This window comes from Rhipicephalus sanguineus, chromosome 1 (genome assembly GCF_013339695.2).
Source record: "Rhipicephalus sanguineus isolate Rsan-2018 chromosome 1, BIME_Rsan_1.4, whole genome shotgun sequence".
Classification (NCBI taxonomy): Eukaryota; Metazoa; Arthropoda; class Arachnida; order Ixodida; family Ixodidae; genus Rhipicephalus; species Rhipicephalus sanguineus.
Window position 1 is genome coordinate 222,310,285 of NC_051176.1, and position 17,472 is coordinate 222,327,756.

Sequence of the window (17,472 nt, forward strand, 5' to 3'; positions counted from 1 at the left end):
CCCTGTGCTTTTCGAACCGTTGGTTTAACTGGTCTAGTACGTGGTCCATGAACGGAATGAACAGGGTTCTGCGAAAATATTCTTCCGAGCTTTCGAATGCATTGCTCACAAGGTTTTGCTTCCGGACACCGGCTCGACGGCATGGTGATCTCCACATTCAGTTTTTCTGCCAATGCCTGCACTTGTGCAAACATTTTTGAGAAAGAAGCATTCGCGTTCTTGCGGTCATTTTCAATTGTCTGCTGTACCGCTTCTATGTCGTCAATGGCAGCGCTCATGTCGATACTCCTCGTCTGCAGCTTCTTTGACAGTGGCAAAGTCAGTGCTAACACGTGCTCCGTCACATGCAGGCTTACAAGGAACGCTGGTGAAAAGAGTGCCAACATTAGACTGTTTGCCTGCACTGGACTTTCGCCATTTCCGTTAAACTTAATCTCCTCTAGTGCTGCGATCAACGGCTCAAAGAGGCTCACAAATGAAAGCACTGCATCGTGCTTCGCGGCCCAGTGCGTTTCGCATAGTCCCAAAAGGCGCTGCCTTGTAGACTCAGAACAGCTCAAACTTATCATTTTTCGCAAAACGTGTGAGCGGCTAGAAGATTTACGGAAAAAGACTGACGTCGCCTTCAGAGTCCCAAAACAGTTTCGGATGTCTGTGATGGAGCATGCTGCACAGACAACTAGATTAAGGGAGTGACACGCGCAGTGAGTACATAGAGTGCGGCTGGATATTTCTCACGAACAGCAGCTTGAACACCATTCGTTTTACCGGCCATCGAACTTGCACCATCGTAACCTTGACCACAGAGATGCTGCATGTTAATCCCATTTCTATAAGGAGCCTTATGATGGTGTCGGCGAGGGCCCGGCCATTTGGTCGTGAATTGGCACAAAGCCTATAAGAACACTTCTTCGATTCCGTTCGCATCCTTATTAAGGTACCTTGCACAAACAGTAAGCTGCTCGATACCAACAACATCCGTCGTTTCATCAGCAAGTACGGAGAAGCAGCCTGCAGCGTTTACTTTTGCGACTAGGCTTTCCTTGATGATTGCAGCAGAGATTTCTATAATGTGGTTTTGTACATCTGGGCTAAAAGGAGGCCTTACTTGGGCAATTTTCCAAATGCTTTTTTAGATCTGTGTCGCCACAATCCGCGCGCATGCGAAGCAGCGCTCTGAAGTTGCATGTATTTATAGAGGAGGCTGTGCTTGAATCCATGGGACCACTGTCTCTATGTCCACGGAGAGCCACACCTTGCCGCCCGCAAAAGAGAACTGTCTCAACAATAGGCAGTAACTTCCTTCGGGTCTCTCTTATTTGAATTTGCCTGCCATGGTCCAGTTGATCAACAAGACTGGGCACACATCCTGAGAAGGTTTGAAGAAAACTATTGGCTACCAGATGAGCGTCAGTGTGATATTTAGTGACTTCATGTGCACCGAAGACTTCGAGGGCGTGCTTCCACTTTTGAAATGGCTTGGATACGAGGGCCTTAGTTCACGCATGTTGGCCCTTGCCAATCTCACTTCTGCTAAAAAGGACACGCACTCGGCAAAACGCACCCTCTTGAAGCGCTGAGTAGCTAAGCCATCGGTACCTGTCCAGCCAAGCCACGTAAACCTTCGTTTCTGCTTAAAATCGTTCATAGACTTAAACATATAGCATAGCGGAGGAATCCAAGGAGAAGCTAGCAGTTGATGTTTTGTATCATCATCCACTTTTGAGCCATCTGTGTAGAGCCCGATATCAAACTTGCTTCTGCTAGCATTTTGAGGGTCAGAAAAAGATAAATAATTAAATAAATGATAATCAGGCTGAAGCCCAATAAATCCCACCACCCGGGTGACGCCGCTGGTTGGTGGTGTATGAGAGCACGAACAATTTCTTTCGGGGGGGGGGGGGGGCTGAAGCCCCATAAGCCCCCCCCCCCCTGGCTACGCCCCTGGCTGTGACGTAACCATTCCGCAGCCCCTACGCTGGCCTAGCCGACAGATGACGACTGGGGTCAAGATTATGTATGCTTGCTCTAAACGTGGGTGCGAGAGCAAAAATAATCTGGTCTATAGACTATGTTACGTAAGGAATATGGGCGCCGCCATCATGGGCTGTTAAACTAATGTTTTCTTATTTTTGTATACCGTGACGCGAACTGATACAGCCAGGAAACGCCGAATGCACCAACCCAACAGTTTTCATGTGTATACGCCCACCGTAGCGCTGTTCGCTTAGTTGTTCAATATAAAACACGGCAAGGTTAACAGCCCAGCATGGCGGCACCGAAACCCGTCCGTAAAATAGTCTATACATGCGGCATCGAACATGCGAGCCTTATATCCGGTGGCCGCGTTAGTTCCAGAGTAAACCCAACTGTTCGCGTTTGCGCCGCTGAAGCCTATTAGAAGATTCTGAAATGATCTGGAAGGTTCCCAGATGTTCGGGCAGGGTTTGCGCAAGGCTATACTTGTAACGGACCAGTTACATAAATATAGCAAAGGAAGCGCGCGTGGCGTTATCTAGGCTTTACTGGCTATTTCTAGGCAAGGCATGGCTGGTATGCTAACGAAGGCTGCCCAGCGCCGCTGTTCCTTCAGGCTTGGCACCACCAGTGCGAAGCTGTCCTAATTCTTTTTTTTCGATAAAAATAAGAGTAAAGTTGTTTCAGTGCAGAAAGCAAACAACAACCTTGTTTGAGTTAGATGGTGGTTCAACATGTTGCTTTTTTTTTTCGGATTGTGGCATAGAGGAACCGAGAGAAGTACAGGGCAGAAGCTAATCAATCAAATGCAAATACTATTCATTTCAAGATTCTAATATATATATATATATATATATATATATATATATATATATATATATATATATATATATATATATATAAAATGGACGGGGGGATGGCCGCCGCGGTAGCTCAGTTGGTAGAGCATCCGACGCGTTATTCGAAGGTCGCAGATTCGGTCCCTGCCCGCGGCAAGCTATCTTTTCGTCCGCTGTTCTTTCTTCACATTTACCTTACATTTACTACTAAAAAACATCCCCTATACTTTCCTTGGCATTATTGTCTCTTAGTGCTCATTAATATTGTGTATAACAAAGCAAACGAGCCCTTAAAATTAACACTTCTTTCCTTTATATATATATATATATATATATATATATATATATATATATATGCGTGTGTGTGAAGGGGAGAATTTTGAAGGCTCGTTTCTTTGTTTGACACAACCTTAATGAAAAAATTCGGCAGGTCCCACGTACCGTGGGAATCGATGTTATGCGAAGCATGCGCGGGATGGTGACTGTGGCGTAATTTTTCACATTGAGCGAAACGTTACGGAATGACGCTAGAGAAATGTGGAAGTGGTATACGCACACTCATATTCTGAAGAGTCGCATATGTATTATGTAACCAGCTGTTTACAGTTGCGTAAAGATTCCAACAGCAACATGGGTGTTACCATCACCAGACCCTGTAGGCTGATATGTAGTGCTTATATTGTTCAGTACTGGATAGCGCGAATCCGAACAGCACAAAAACGAAACACAAATGCACAGGACAGGCGTTACACGCAACTAAGCTTCATTCAGAAAAGTTCCCCTGGATATATACACAGCCGAGCGGCACGCGCAGGCAACATTGCACGTACGTTACAGTCACATTTACACTTGTTATGCTTGTACTTATCCGTTATGACGGACAACACACGCACGTTTCACGAACCCGTGTGTATGTGTAGAAGGGCTTCTAGACAGTTCTTGAACAAGGTCATCATGACCGTGGTCAGTGAGCACCAGCAGATGCACCGTACTTGTTAATCGGATCCGTTCGTGATCGCGGTTATGAGGGGTCTAAGTGTACTGAAGTGCAAGGTATAGTGCAGCTGGTGGAAATCCTGAATGCTTCTTACGATGAAATAATCTATGATGCCTCCTGTCGTGGACGTGGCAGCGAGGTCTTTTAATTCCCTGTCCACATCCAAGCCGTCTTTCACGCAGTATAAAAACCAAGCGTTGTTGGGTCTTGATAAATGAATGTTGAAGTCACCGGTAATAATGAGCGGCCTGGTCCTTTCGGTAGATTTATTGTAGGAAGCATTGACCCCGGTTTTTGCGTAATCGACGTGGTCCACGTTCCGGACCACGTGAACGAATGCATGGTAGTTCAGCGTCTTCCAGGGGTGTTCTGTTTTCAGCTTCCCCACTTTTCTTGTGTCCGCCGCGGTGGTGTAGCGGTTACGGTGCTCGGCTGCTGAGCCGAAGGTCGCGGGTTCGATCCCCGCCGCGGCGGTCGCATCTCGATGTTTGCCAGATGGCCGTGTACTGTGCGATCCCGGAGCACGATAAAGAATACCAGATGGTCAAAGTTATAGCCCCAACAATTATTCTTATTATCACTTTCGTTGCGTGCCAATGTGTGTGTTCGCGTTTACTATGTTGGTGTATCACCTGTGGCACATACCCGCACAACATAAACTCTGGTATGTGGGTATGTGCCGCACGTGACTGAGGGAAAGGGTTTCATGACGTAGGCGACAGGTATTTTGCGTTATTCATGTCATGACCAGTGAATCGTGTTCACCATACACTGATCCCCTGCTATGCCAATTTTGGTATATCAGACGTTATGGAGACGACCAGGAGAGCGCCCAGACGTAGGCGGCTAGATAGATAGATAGATAGATAGATACGTAGATAGAAACGCCCAAAGTGCCTGAGGTTCGCTAAGAAATGCTTCGCATTTAAAACAACAGATGAAAGCCAAGGAAGGTATAGGGGACGCTAATTGTAGTGTTTTTAAGTGTATTGTAGTAATTGCGATATAGATGTGAAGAAAGTAAAGTGGACTAAGAGTAAAAGTAAAGTGGATGAAAGGAAAGCAAAGTGGACGGCAGGGACCGAACCCGCAACCTTCGGATAAAGGGCCCGATGCTCTACCAATTGAGCTGCGGCAGCGGTCCGATCCTCCCGTCCGCTTTCTCGGGTATTTATGTGCATGCAAACCTGGGAGTGTTAATCATGGCCGCTCATAGCCACGACGGCGATTGCGGGACACTTATTTCCTTGTCAGCACGTGATCATTCAACGAGCGGAGAGCTGACCAATACGCCCTCGCATAGTATATACCTTAAGGCATCAAGTCTGCCGGAACGAGACCCTCGCTATAAATGAATGAAAGAAGGGGGGGGGGGATTTAGAGGGCTCGTTTCTTTGCTTGGTACAACCTTAATGAAAATCAGCTTATAATGAAGCGAAGGAAGAATTGGGGAAGTTAATTGTACTGTTTTAAATGTATTATAGCAATTGTGATATAGACGGGAAGAAGGTAAAGTGGACGAAAAGACAACTCTCTCTCTCTCTCTCTCTCTCTCTCTCTCTCTATATATATTATATATAATATATATATTATATATATATATATATATATATATATATATATATATATATATATATACAATCTATTCTTTCTCTTTTGTATGTGTTTCAACATACAAGAGAGAATTCTATGTTGAATAGCTAGAGAAAAATGTTATATATATATATATATAAAGCTTAAGGCGGCTTCGCACTAGTGGTGCCAAGCCTGAAGGTACAGCGGAGCTGGGCAGCCTTCACTGTTTATATTTATTTTCTCTTTCTTTATTCTTGTTTTTCTGCATCTTTTTCTCTTACTGTCAGTTTTTCTATCTTTTTTTTTGTCTCCAGCTATTTATTTCTGTTTCTCCTTTTCTCTTTCTGTCTATTTCTTTCTCTCTCGCTCTTCCTGTCTTTTTTGTCTTTCTTTTTTCCCTCTCTCTATTTTCTCGCTTCCTCTTTCTTTCGATATCTTTCTCTCTGTCTCTCAATTTCTTTCTTTCTTTCTTTCTTTCTTTCTTTGTCTATTTGTTTCTTTATCTTTCTATCTGTTTTCTCTTTGTTCCCTTCCTTTCTCTCTGTTCCTCTCTTTCTTTTGCTTTCTATATTTTTCTCTCTCTCTGTACTCGTTCCCTCGCCCATCCGAGTTATTGCATCCCACGCCGGACAAATCGGCGCAGCGGGAGAGCGCCCGCCGGGCGCACGTGTTCGGGGAGCGAAGCAGAAGGGGACGAAGAGGGCGCGCGCCGTTCATGATGACGATAGTTTTCGCGAACGCTATACGGGGGTAAGCGGAGAATAAACAGCTACGCTGCTAAAAAAAACAAAAAAAAACTAGGACTCAAGGAAGAGCGACACACGCAACCAAGCGCTGTTTTGTGGGTCGCTCTTCCTTCAGAAGTTCTTTTAAGGCGAAAGCCTTAGATGCGTCATCAAACGGGAAAATTGACCGTAGTCGGAGTCAGCGTTTCGTGGCGTCTGCGTCAACACGAGTGATGCAAAAAAAAAAAAATTATCGTCACGTGATGACGTCACCGTGACATCACATATCACCAAAATTTGCGACGTCACTATGACGTCTCGCATGACATCGTCCTTTTTTAATGGTGGGCCGATCTCGGAGGCAGTGCAAAGCTAGGTGAGGTGCAGAAAGCTTTGGAAGGAGGGTGGGGAGCATTAGTATATCGACTGAGAAGAAAAAGAAGATGGCTTCGCCTTTGAGTCGTCTTAGGCGAATGGATAAGGGACCCTGTGAGTATTTTTTTTGTGCGCTATTTAAATGCATGATGCATGATTTACATGCAAGAAAATATTGATTTCAACGTGCATATCTTATAGCGTTGCAACTAGCTCTTATAGCGTTGCAGCTGCAGTTGCAACGTCATGCACGTCTACTTCAACTATAAGGGCTTTCATAAACTGATATCTAACGCAGTTGCACTACTATATACAGTCAACGGGCTTGTCATCGTCGTTAATGTTTACTATTGCCTTGATTGCTCATGAAAGCTTCTTCTGTGTAGAGCGCGCGAACTGTCTGCTTCGCTCCACGGAACGACGCTAAACGAACGTTGACGCGCATGAAAAGCAGTCTGCCTTTTTTACGACCCCACGGCGCATGCACCATTCCCCTAGCGGAAAAGTCCCGAAACGCCTCTTGATCTCGGAGGCGTTCGTTCTGGCAATACCGGCTGACCCGGCCCCAACCGAAACGGCAGAGGGCAGCACAGGAAAATGAAAAAGGCGTATTCTGCGTGTCTGTTAGGCTGCCCATGCCCATAGACGCACAGTGGACGCATCAATCATTGCGGAGCGGGCCGCTCACGCGCTCTTCACAGCCGTGCATGGCACTGTATATCGATTCTCATATAGCACGTGGGATATTTTTTCCCCTAAACAACTATTTTCAATGGCTCTCTACTTTTTTTTTCGCGTGACGTCACCGCCTGGAAACGCGCAGACTTTTTATCAAGAACGTGTGTATCAGATACAGAAGATGCATGTCATGATATGCGACCGAACTAGCGAGCACGAGGGCGCCACTGGGGTGTATCGCGTAGTATCGCTGTGGTCTAGGTAATCAGATGCTGGCGCCACAATAGCGCTTGGTCTGGTTTGCTACGGGACGCCCGGAAACACCAAGAATTGAAGCAAACCGAGGTTGCCGGCAGGCAGTGGTGGTCAGTGTTGGGCTTAACTGTTTGCTTTAGCCGTGACTGTAGTTGAAAAGGGCGCCTTCGCTGTTGCCAAAGGATCCTGAGCACACGTAAGTGGCGCTTCTCTTTTCTGCAATGAGGTTCGTTAAATGAGGGGGCAAAAAGAAAGGGAGGCGTAAGAATAGGTATCGAGTGAAGGAACGTCCTGTAACTGCCTCCCAGCTGCAGAGGCAGTCATGCGACACTTTTCGTCATCTCACGGTACCAGTGGCTGCTAATAATGCAAGAGCACTAAAAGTTTGACTAGTCTCTCAGCGTTTTATACTTGCCGATAAACTATTCCGCCCCGTGCATGCATGGTCCGAAACTTGCGTGTGGTTCATATACCTCAACATCATCGCACCCGCCGTCGTAGCTTAGGTGTTCTTCTGGTAAGCTCGAGGAAGCGGGTTCGATTACCGGTCATGGCAGCCGCATTACGGGCGAGGTTGCAAAATGCAAGAACACCCGTGTACTTAGATTTGGGTGCCCGTTGAAGAACCTGAGGTTGTAAAACACTTCGCAGTCCCCCACTATGACGTGGCTTATATTATCGTGGTTTCAAAGCTTAGAACCCAAGGAGTGTGCTTAACTGGGCTGGTTGGTACAAGATTAAGGCGAGAGCAAACAGCACTAAACACGGGACGGAGAAGAAGAACGACAGACACAAGACACCCAAGAACTTATAAATGTATTGAAAATAGCATGGTCTGACTCTGTTTCGAACTTTGCGTAGGTGATGCGTTGCGGCCCTCAGAAGGGCAGCAGGAGGGGGCTTGTTGGTTCGCAATATAATTAATTGGTCTGTCATAGTGCTTACGTCTCACCTCGCAATGCACCACTTAGTGTTGTGGCACTGTAGTTGCTGTTTGTCTTGCGTACAGTTTGAATCACACTTGCCTATAGAGTGGTCGAGCACCGGCTGCGTGAGCTGGCGCAGCCTGCAGCCGCTACCTCCCTCCCCCTTCCCGGTACCTGCAATGTTCCACTTATGTCGGTATTGTAGCCCAAGGATCTAGCACGCGGTATGACTATGCCTAGTGTCGTCGTTGCATCGGTCTTTGCATATTTTTGCAAGAGACAGCTCTAGAGAAGTTATTCATACTTCCGAGAATGACGTGTTATACTGATGGGACACAGGTGTGATGGCGAAGCGAGCCAAGGAAGCCCGAGCGGAGGATTCCGAGCCTTCGGAAAGCGAGAGCGGGTCATCGTCTAGCTCCAGCGAGCGAAAGCAACCGAAGGAAACGCAACCGAAGATGATTGACATGATCATCGACGCGTTGAATAACATGGGTAAGTGCACGCCCTCTTCTCGCCGTGTTGCTCTCGTCGCGCATATTGTTGAGCGTTTCAGCTACCTTTCATCCTTGTGCTTGTCTGCTACGTATAGAAGTCTGACGCTACCACGTTTACCGACTGGAAATCCGTACTGGCCACTCCAACACGGACGAGCGTGCGCATACAGAATGCTCCAGACGTACTACATATGCATATGCCCATGCCACGCTTTCCATAAAAATAAATGGCACCTAATGTCGTCCTAAAAAAATCAACTACAAAACATAACCATCTGCAAACAAGGATGAGTAAAAGTAGTTGAATATGAAATCAGTACGTTTAAATTCCTTCGAGCAGTTCCATTTAGACTAATTAGCTTCACTTACACGACGAGCGGGCCGGCTTTCGTAAGCACTAAAGTTGAAAGCGACGTTGGCATTTGTTGCAGCCGTTCGGTTGTCAGCTTAATTTGCTATTGTCGAACAGCTGCGCACGTTGTGTAACCGAATCTACCACACAAGTACTACATTTCCAATAAAAAGTTGCACAGCAGTGACCGAGCAATGGTGGGCGTATAGTCTAGAATCGGTACTGCAATACTGCACGACGATAAGTGTGCTGTGGTGTAACAAGTTTGAAAGCAGCAATTTCGAGATCTGCAAGCGCATCTAAAAACGGGTCAACCATTCTAGTTCTATCCGTCACTGTTGTGCATTCGCGGTCACGCCGTCACCCGTCAGTATCGCTCGCTCGTCGTTCTGCTGTCGTGTCGTGCTGTATGTTCGCCTTTGCCAAGTCTGCAAAACTGGCAGATGTAACGACACGTGCTTTCTTTAGTTGTCTTGTTTGAGATATCTACCGAATGCCCCCGTGCCAACACGCGCGCGTCGTGTTGTAATATGACGTTGAAGAGCAGGACAGCAGGTGTGCACACTGTGCTACTCACGGGCAGGACCTGCTCTTTCGATTTACTAGCTAAGTTATGTCCATGTGAGGATGTCCATGTAGCTAAGTTGTGTCCATGTGTTCTCGCAAGTTGTTTCATGCATTTTAAGCCAGTTATCCTGGCTCGTACTTACCCCCCCCCCCCCCCCCCATCCCCCGAAATGTGTATTAGAGGTCATATCGGCTCGTACTTGAGGTCAACCAGGTCCTTTCGAGTGGAGAACGACAGCGGTACCACCAATCTCTCCAGATTTTTTTTTTCTTTTTTTTTTGACCTACATTCCTGGCACTTGTCACTTATATTTCATAGGCGACGGCGACGGAGGTCTGAAACAAAGTTCGCATTCGCTGCCTAATTAAATGCAACCATTCTTTGTCGTGTGCCTACTGTTTATTATCCAGTGCAGTAGCACATCACAGGAGAGCCAAAGCTACGAGGCCTAAAGACGCGCATTCTAGCGTACAGAGCTGTAGTACCAGAATAGATGGTCGATTGCGGGACCAATGATCAAGACGCAATAAAATTTGCGCCCACTTGCCTAAATCACTTTTTGGGTGTTAAATGTGCAGCGATTTGCGCAATTTGGCGCTTCTGTATATGACCATAACTTGAAATGAAAGTACGTAGAGCTTGAAATAGCGTGTTCCTATGGGGAAGGGGCTTGCCAGGTAGCTTCTACTCAATAATTTAGTCATTCATGAGGAATGCATGGTTATTATATAGCCCCCATAATTTGTCCTGATTTATTTTGGCAAGTTTACTGTGTTTGCATCCGTCAAATTAGTGTGTGGTACCGCTCCTTTCTCGCAACAAGAACGCCACCATATTACGTACACCTATTGGCAGGCAGTTTCCTTGCTTCATTACCATCATTTCCGTGAAGTCTTAGATGGCTGAGGCTAGCTCCTCAGTTATTCGGACGTTTGTGAACATTGTCACATACACAAATAAACCTATATACATGGTGTTTCAAGAAATGTCCGCTAATCCTCAAATATAGAGGAAATGGAATATTTGCTTGCTGCCTTTATAATTTTACAGCAGAGTTATGCCCGCAGTTTGTCCGGTTCGCGATGTAGATAAGAAATGATTGTGCCGTCGCAGCCACGTCAAGCCAAGTTAAGCGTAGCTGTGCCTAGTTAAGCGAAGTTAATCATAGCCCAATTAAGCCTAGTTGAGCATGGGAATACTTAATGATATAAGTATAATTAAGGTAATTAGGTCAAAACCTGAGTAGTTCTAATTAAGGCGACGATTCTGATGTGCCCAACCATGCCGAGCTCGGCAGGATGAGCCGAGCTAAGCTTAATTAAGACTGAGCCTTGTGAGCGCTAATCAGGCTAATTAGCTAATTAAGCCTCGGTTGACTTGGGATGCAAGCTAATCGAGATAAAGCCTTTAATATGCAAATTAGGCCAATTAAGCTAATTAAGATTGTGTAATCAAGCTGCTTGGTGCTATGATTGCCAAGCGATTCCCAATCGAGCCCCATCGATACTATACCCAATACTCGGGATTTACAATGTGTCACGTGAACACTTCGTGCATCGGCGTGTGAATGCACGTGTGCCTAGTCAAGCCAGGACCAGCCGACCAGCTACGCTCTGCCAAGCCTTGCTCGACTCGACTCAGTGCAAGCTGCGCAGACATCTTCAGATGGCTAGAGACGTTAATTAGGGCAGTAATTAAGGACTTTAAATTAACATTTTAATTGGCTGAGACAGGCGGTCAAGTCAAATGGGAGAATTGAAGTCTTGCATTGAGAATTGTGTCTAACTCCCGACGCTAGCGTTCTGCTGACGCTTCGCTGGCTCGGACAGACGAACTATATAGCCCTTCGGCGGAACTGGCGTTCACGGCCAAGCGCAAGCTGGCGTTACGAACGTGCACACTGCTCGGCTTATCAGTATCAAACGTGGGACCTGCGTGAAGCCAATGCGAGACATGAGACTGCGTGACACCAACGCGAGTGAAGGCGACAGGGCGGTGCCTTAAACTGCTCCGCAGTTAAAAGCGGCCTCTCGTAATTATTGCAGAGTAGTCGAAACCAAGGCGCCAATGAGCGCTACTAGCAGACGACCAGAATGACGTCACTGTTTACGACAACGATTGCAGTGGTGAGTTCTTCTACTTCGTTAATGTACAGTGCTCGACAATTGAAATGCGATACTCGGAACGCGTGGCTGCTGGCGGTGAGGGTGAGGGCGTTCGTGACGCATGGTGACTGCGTCCGGTAAGCAGTCGTTTATTCTGTGGTTCTCGATGGATCCTGCAGGGCGCTGCAATCCTTCGAAACGCATGCCCGCCAGCTTCAGCCGCTACGCGTGGCGTGACAAGCGAGCGTAGCGTTTTGAAGCAATGGCAAGCAGCGCTTAGCCGGCGCCACCAAGACCCACAGACTGAACGGCTGTCGACCGGATGCAGTCACCATGTGCGGACGCTCTCGCCCTTACGTCACCGCCAGCAGCCACGCACTCAGAGTATTGCACGCGCTTCAATCGCCGAGCTACCACTGTACGTGCGTCATGCGTGCTATAATCCCAAGCGCAGCCCACAAACACGAAGCAAAGTCGATTGATGGTTGATATAACGGCGCTCGCTCTTACTGGCCGTCTCTGTAAAATACGGCAGTTGCGCTTTTCCGCGTTTTGGTCTCGCCGGCGAAATTATTGGTCATCACTCCCCTAAAATTTCCAGCATCCGCTTTTTGGGAATCTCAAAGCGGCAATGGGCTTTCTTTAAGAAGCGCTCCAGTTCTCCCATTTGACTCACCCCTGTCTCGTCTAATGAAAAAGTTAATTTAGTTTAATTGCTACCGTAATTGATTTGTCTAGCAGTCTTAAGATGTCTGCCATTACAGAAAAAGCAATTATGAATACAGTGAGCAAATATTCTATTTTCCCCCATTTTTTGCGGATTTTCTGACACATTTCTCGAAACACCTTGTATAAGCTTGATAGCACCCGCCGCGGTGGTCTAGTGGTTATGGTGCTGTACTGCTGACACGCAAGTCGCGGGATCGAATCCCGGCCGCGGCGGCCGCATTTTCGATGGAGGCGAGAATGATTGAGGCCCGAGATTTAGGTGCACGTTAAAGAACCCCAGGTGGTCAAAATTTCCGGAGCTCTCCGCTACGGCGTCTCTTATAATCATATCTTGGTTTTGGGACGTTAAACCCCAGCAAATATTATTATTATAAGCCTGATGGTGAGATTGTTTTTATACTGACTTAGTGTACTTCGTATTTAGGTTTGATGCTGAAATGGCAATATTCGATAAGACATTATGGTCTTTTTTTTTCTTGAATATTTGTACTAAATTTGGAAAATTTACTATTAGCACACCGTTACTTTCACGACGCTTGCTTTGAACTTTCCTCTGTAAACCTTAACGTTCACTGGAAATTGTCATTCATAATTTGGCTTAACCTGTTACTGTGCTTCAGCTGAAACGTTTGTCTAAGCAATTTCTTTAGTGACATGATTCGAATAAATTTCGTAGAATTTTAAAAAGGTGTTTGATGTACCCCACCCCGTTCCCCCCTCCCCCACTCGTGGACTGATACGCAACAGGTGCTCTTTTGTCTGTGTTTATGCGCGACACTCTTTTAGCGATGTGTTCCTATATACTAACCAGGCCGATAAGACTAAAGTAGCTAACGTGCAGTCGAATTTGTCAGTGATCACAGGAACCCGTGGAGTCTACCCGGCGTGTTTGTTGTTTAGGCCTAAGAGACTGTTTCGTAGAATCCTCATGTATTTATTTTTTGTTCTTGCAGATGACAGGAAAGGTGCATCTCCCATGTACCTCAAGAAATTCATACTCGGTGAGCTACCTTTCAAGATCTCTCTTTAGTAATCACTAGACTGTGAAAATCTTGTCGTAAGTGTTACAAAATGCGTGCTGCCAATCTAGATCTGTCGAGGTCCATTTCAGCTGCTGCTTTTATGAGTAACGATTGTGAGGCCTTTGCTAAGCATTCTATCGCCCTAAACACGGAATGTCGATCAAAACGGCAAGCGTAGAAAATGTGTAGACGTCCTAGATAATTTCTTTATTTAAAATGTACTGATGGGCTAGTTGGTGAGCCATGATTCTCGAATAGGCAGCGCACAAAGGCAACGAACACGTACACAAAAAAAGACGCAAACACAAGCGCTGTACTGCAACTGGTGATTTATTGTCGAAAGACCCGGCTTATGTAGGTGAACACGCGCATGCGCTCTCACAGCAGTGTATACGATGATGACCGAAAAACCCGAGGAAACCGCACAAATAAAGGCACAACAAAAAAACAACAGAAAAAAACAACAAAAAACAAACAACAAAAAAACACGTGGTTCTGATAAAATTTTTTGCCACACAGTATATGGTTACATACCAAGGTATCGGCGCGCTTTTTCAGAGAACGCAACCGAGGGGCAACTGATACACTTATCTTTCCATTTGTCAATTTCTATGGCCTCGATTACCTCTCTGGTTTCCTTCTTACGTTCCTTGCGCACAATCTCCGTACCTGTTAAAGTGGGAGCACAGCCACAATCCCTACAATGGAAGGCCAAATGCCCAGAATCTTTTGCTGCAAAGTGGCGGTTGTGTTCAGTTAGCCGTGTGTTTATAGATAATTTCATTACGAAGCTTGACATTTTCTGCACCAATGTCGGTGACCTAGCGCCCGTGGCAGATAACCAAATGCGAGACCTGCCTCAATGCGATGCATTCAAAGCTCCTTCAGAGGTCCATCTGTTTGGCTGGAATGCGGTACGCGGGCAAGACTGCAGTGTTTTCTTGTTCAGTCGCATGGCGGAGCGGCGACACAGCACTTGACGTGAGCTGTCCTGTATGCTAAGATGAGGCAAAGGCCACCAAGTAGAGCTGGCGGGCAGCTTACTTACGCGCAAATGCCTTAATATCTGCGAGCAACGCTGGGCGCGATGAATGAGGACGAATCAACGATCGCTTCCCCGGCACCTCTTCGCAACTTTAGCGGAATTTAACAATTTCTGCCACCGAGCGCTTGGCGAGCGGCATTTTAAAATGCATAGTCCTCTATTCCTTTTACGACATTCTTGATTCTGTCCGACTCCGACAAGGTTGTGCTGAATCACTTGCACAAATCCACAATGTGTTCATAATTCACAATTCAACAATTAAATAACTCACCCGGCGGCTTCGCTCGTTCCCGCAAACGCTGTTCTGCACGCAGCTTACGCGCAGCAGGGCGACCAAACGCGCCTACAACGACGTGGTGTTTAAGTCTTATGGTTGTTGTACCAGAGGCTGGCCGCATACGCGAGGTTGAAAAAGCGTGAGTTTTTTGACATCTTCCAGTTTGTTGCGCGTGCTTACTCTCTCGTACGTCGAGATCAGGTCCTTCGCGTCGCTGTCATCCGCTCCGTACGAAATACAGGGTCCCTCTGGCGGGGCACACTATACAGCACACGGCCGAGGGAGGAGGCAGCTGATGGGATGCGTCGTCTGGCATGTTTGACGGATATAGGGTACGAGATCGAATTTCCAGGATGGATGTTGTTACCGTGCAGCAGCACCTCCAATTGTGATGCTTATTTCGGCGCAGCGCCAATGTAGACTGTCGGAGCAGAAGCCGGCATCGTTTATAATGCATACAGTCGTCTCATGGCGTCAGTTGGCTCATGTATGCGTATATAAGCGCGGACGTGAGCTCTCACACACTGTTGCAATTTCATCGTCTTCATACCGTTTTTATAATTCCTTCCTATGCCGTTGTCATCGTTCTACCCAGGGCTCTACCCGCAGTGGGCGGCGATGAAAATGCCGACCACTGCTCCGCTTCACCGTCCACCGCTCTGGTTCTCCGCCCACCGCTCCGATTGACCCCTTTGAAATGCGCGCTTGAGTAACCAATAAACGGCAAACAGCGAGCCGTGCCTCCCGCCACCTGGTTATGTAAAAATGAGTCTGAACAGGCCTTGTGGTTTCAAAGATCGCCAACTCTAGTGCCAGCGCAAGAACACAAGCGCCCTTGCTTCCATTTTCTATGTGCGCCATAGGAGCTAGAAACGCGGTACCAGAAATGAAATATTAAACTTAATATCACGTCATCACACCACGCATCACACCACTTCATCAAACGTGGTCCAATGCACTGCTATGGCGTTCCTCAAAGCTCGTGTTGCATTAGGCCGTTAAACCTTTCCCTTTTTAGTCTTCCAAATGCCATCTTGTTACTTGAGTGCATGTAAATTAAGCTAACGGAGCTGCTAATCCTTCAATTGAATTTTCAATTTTTCAGGCAAGTACCCCGAAATGGACACTCCGCTTTTCAGAGCGAAATTTAAGAGAACCTTCATAAAGGCAATCGAGAACAACATAGTGGTAAGGACAAAAGCAACAGAGCACGCTGAAGGTGTGACTGGGCGAGTCAGGCTGGCCACGAAGACGAAGCCTCGCAAGAAAATTGCAGCTTCAGGACCATCGTCAACAGAACAATCTTCAGCTTCAGGGAAGTCATCGAAGGCCTCGGGAACAAAGGCTAAAGGTGCGGACGGCGGGACGAAAAAACTTTCATCCGGCGAAGCGAAGGCCAAGAAGGGCGCTGGTGGGGAAGCGAAGGCCAAGAAGGGCGCTGATGGAGAGGCGAAGGCCAAGAAGGGCGCTGATGGAGAGGCGAAGGCCAAGAAGGGCGCTGATGGAGAGGCGAAGGCCAAGAAGGGCGCTGATGGAGAGGCGAAGGCAAGAAGGGCGCTGATGGAGAGGCGAAGGCCAAGAAGGGCGCTGATGGAGAGGCGAAGGCCAAGAAGGGCGCTAGCGGGGAGCCGAAGACCGGTAAAGGCGCTGGTGGGGAGTCGAAGGCAAGAAAGGGCACTGTGGGCGAGGCGAAGGTCAAAGTGGCTACCACTAAGGCGAAGACTGGCAGGGTGGCTACTGGCGGTGCGAAAACCCAGACTGCTGCTGCCGCCGACAGCGAGAAAGCCAAAATGGGTGCTGCCGGTAAGACCAAAAGGCGTGCCGCCGGCAACGCAAAGACAAAGGGCATGCTCAAAGAAATCGATGAGGCGGCCGAGCACTCCAGCGAAGGCGAAGAGGAAGCGGCCGAGCACTCCAGCGAAGACGAAGAACAAGCTGCCGTGCACTCCAGCGAAGGGCAGGAGGAGGAGACGGCGGATGAGCCCAAGACTGGAGGCGAGGAGGAGGATGCCGAGCGCTCCAGCGAAGGCGAGAAGGACGAGAGCGAGCCCACCACCAAAGGCGAGGAAGTGAAAGAACGTGCCACTGAAAACGAGATGGAGGATAGCGCCAGCGAAGCGGAGATGGAGGACCTTGCCAGTGAAGATAACATGGAGGATCCAGCCAGCGAAAGCGACGATGAGTCTAGCGCCATCACTTCAAAGAAGGGCAGGCACGCCGAAGCCAGTCCTGCCACTAGCGCCAACTCAAAGACAGAGCAGATAAAACGTGCGAAGATAGTCAAGCTCAGAGAACCCGTAGAAACTGCCCCCGAGTCTGATTCTGAACCACCACAGCCTCGTCCGAAACCAGCGCGTCGAGGGAGGAAGAAATGAAACATTCGGCAGCATGCTGTGCACGACATTAAGCCTTTAATAGCATGTTTTTATCATTGCCGAGGACGACAACGTTTCATGCGTTGGCGCAAATTGTTTTGGCTTTTAAATCATGTGAAGAACACAGCTTAATGTACCTGTAGACAGAAAATAAA

At 47.4% G+C, this 17,472-nt stretch overlaps 1 protein-coding gene across 3 annotated transcripts; it reads left to right on the top strand.

Moving 5' to 3' along the window:
- The first annotated feature begins 7,408 nt into the window (after nucleotides 1-7,408).
- On the top strand, nucleotides 7,409-17,472 carry LOC119372859 (translation initiation factor IF-2). 3 transcript variants are annotated; one of them, XM_049419735.1, is made up of 4 exons: nucleotides 7,409-7,613; nucleotides 8,681-8,842; nucleotides 13,552-13,599; nucleotides 15,538-15,670. In XM_049419735.1, the coding sequence occupies exons 2-4, from the start codon at nucleotides 8,692-8,694 to the stop codon at nucleotides 15,627-15,629; spliced, it is 291 nt and encodes a 96-aa protein (XP_049275692.1). In that variant the 5' UTR covers nucleotides 7,409-7,613; nucleotides 8,681-8,691; the 3' UTR covers nucleotides 15,630-15,670. The 3 variants fall into 3 exon arrangements, with proteins under 3 accessions (XP_049275692.1, XP_049275687.1, XP_049275689.1); XM_049419730.1 differs by lacking the exon at nucleotides 15,538-15,670 and adding an exon at nucleotides 16,048-17,472 and having other exon boundaries at nucleotides 7,446-7,613; XM_049419732.1 differs by lacking the exons at nucleotides 8,681-8,842; nucleotides 15,538-15,670 and adding an exon at nucleotides 16,048-17,472 and having other exon boundaries at nucleotides 7,446-7,617.

Coding starts and splice junctions, on each gene's coding strand:
- LOC119372859 (XM_049419730.1), top strand. CDS start 8,692: ATGGCGAAGCGAGCCAAGGAAGCCCGAGCGGAGGATTCCGAGCCTTCG. Junction 8,843..13,551: donor CGACGCGTTGAATAACATGG/GTAAGTGCACGC, acceptor TTGTTCTTGCAG/ATGACAGGAAAGGTGCATCT. Junction 13,600..16,047: donor CCTCAAGAAATTCATACTCG/GTGAGCTACCTT, acceptor TCAATTTTTCAG/GCAAGTACCCCGAAATGGAC.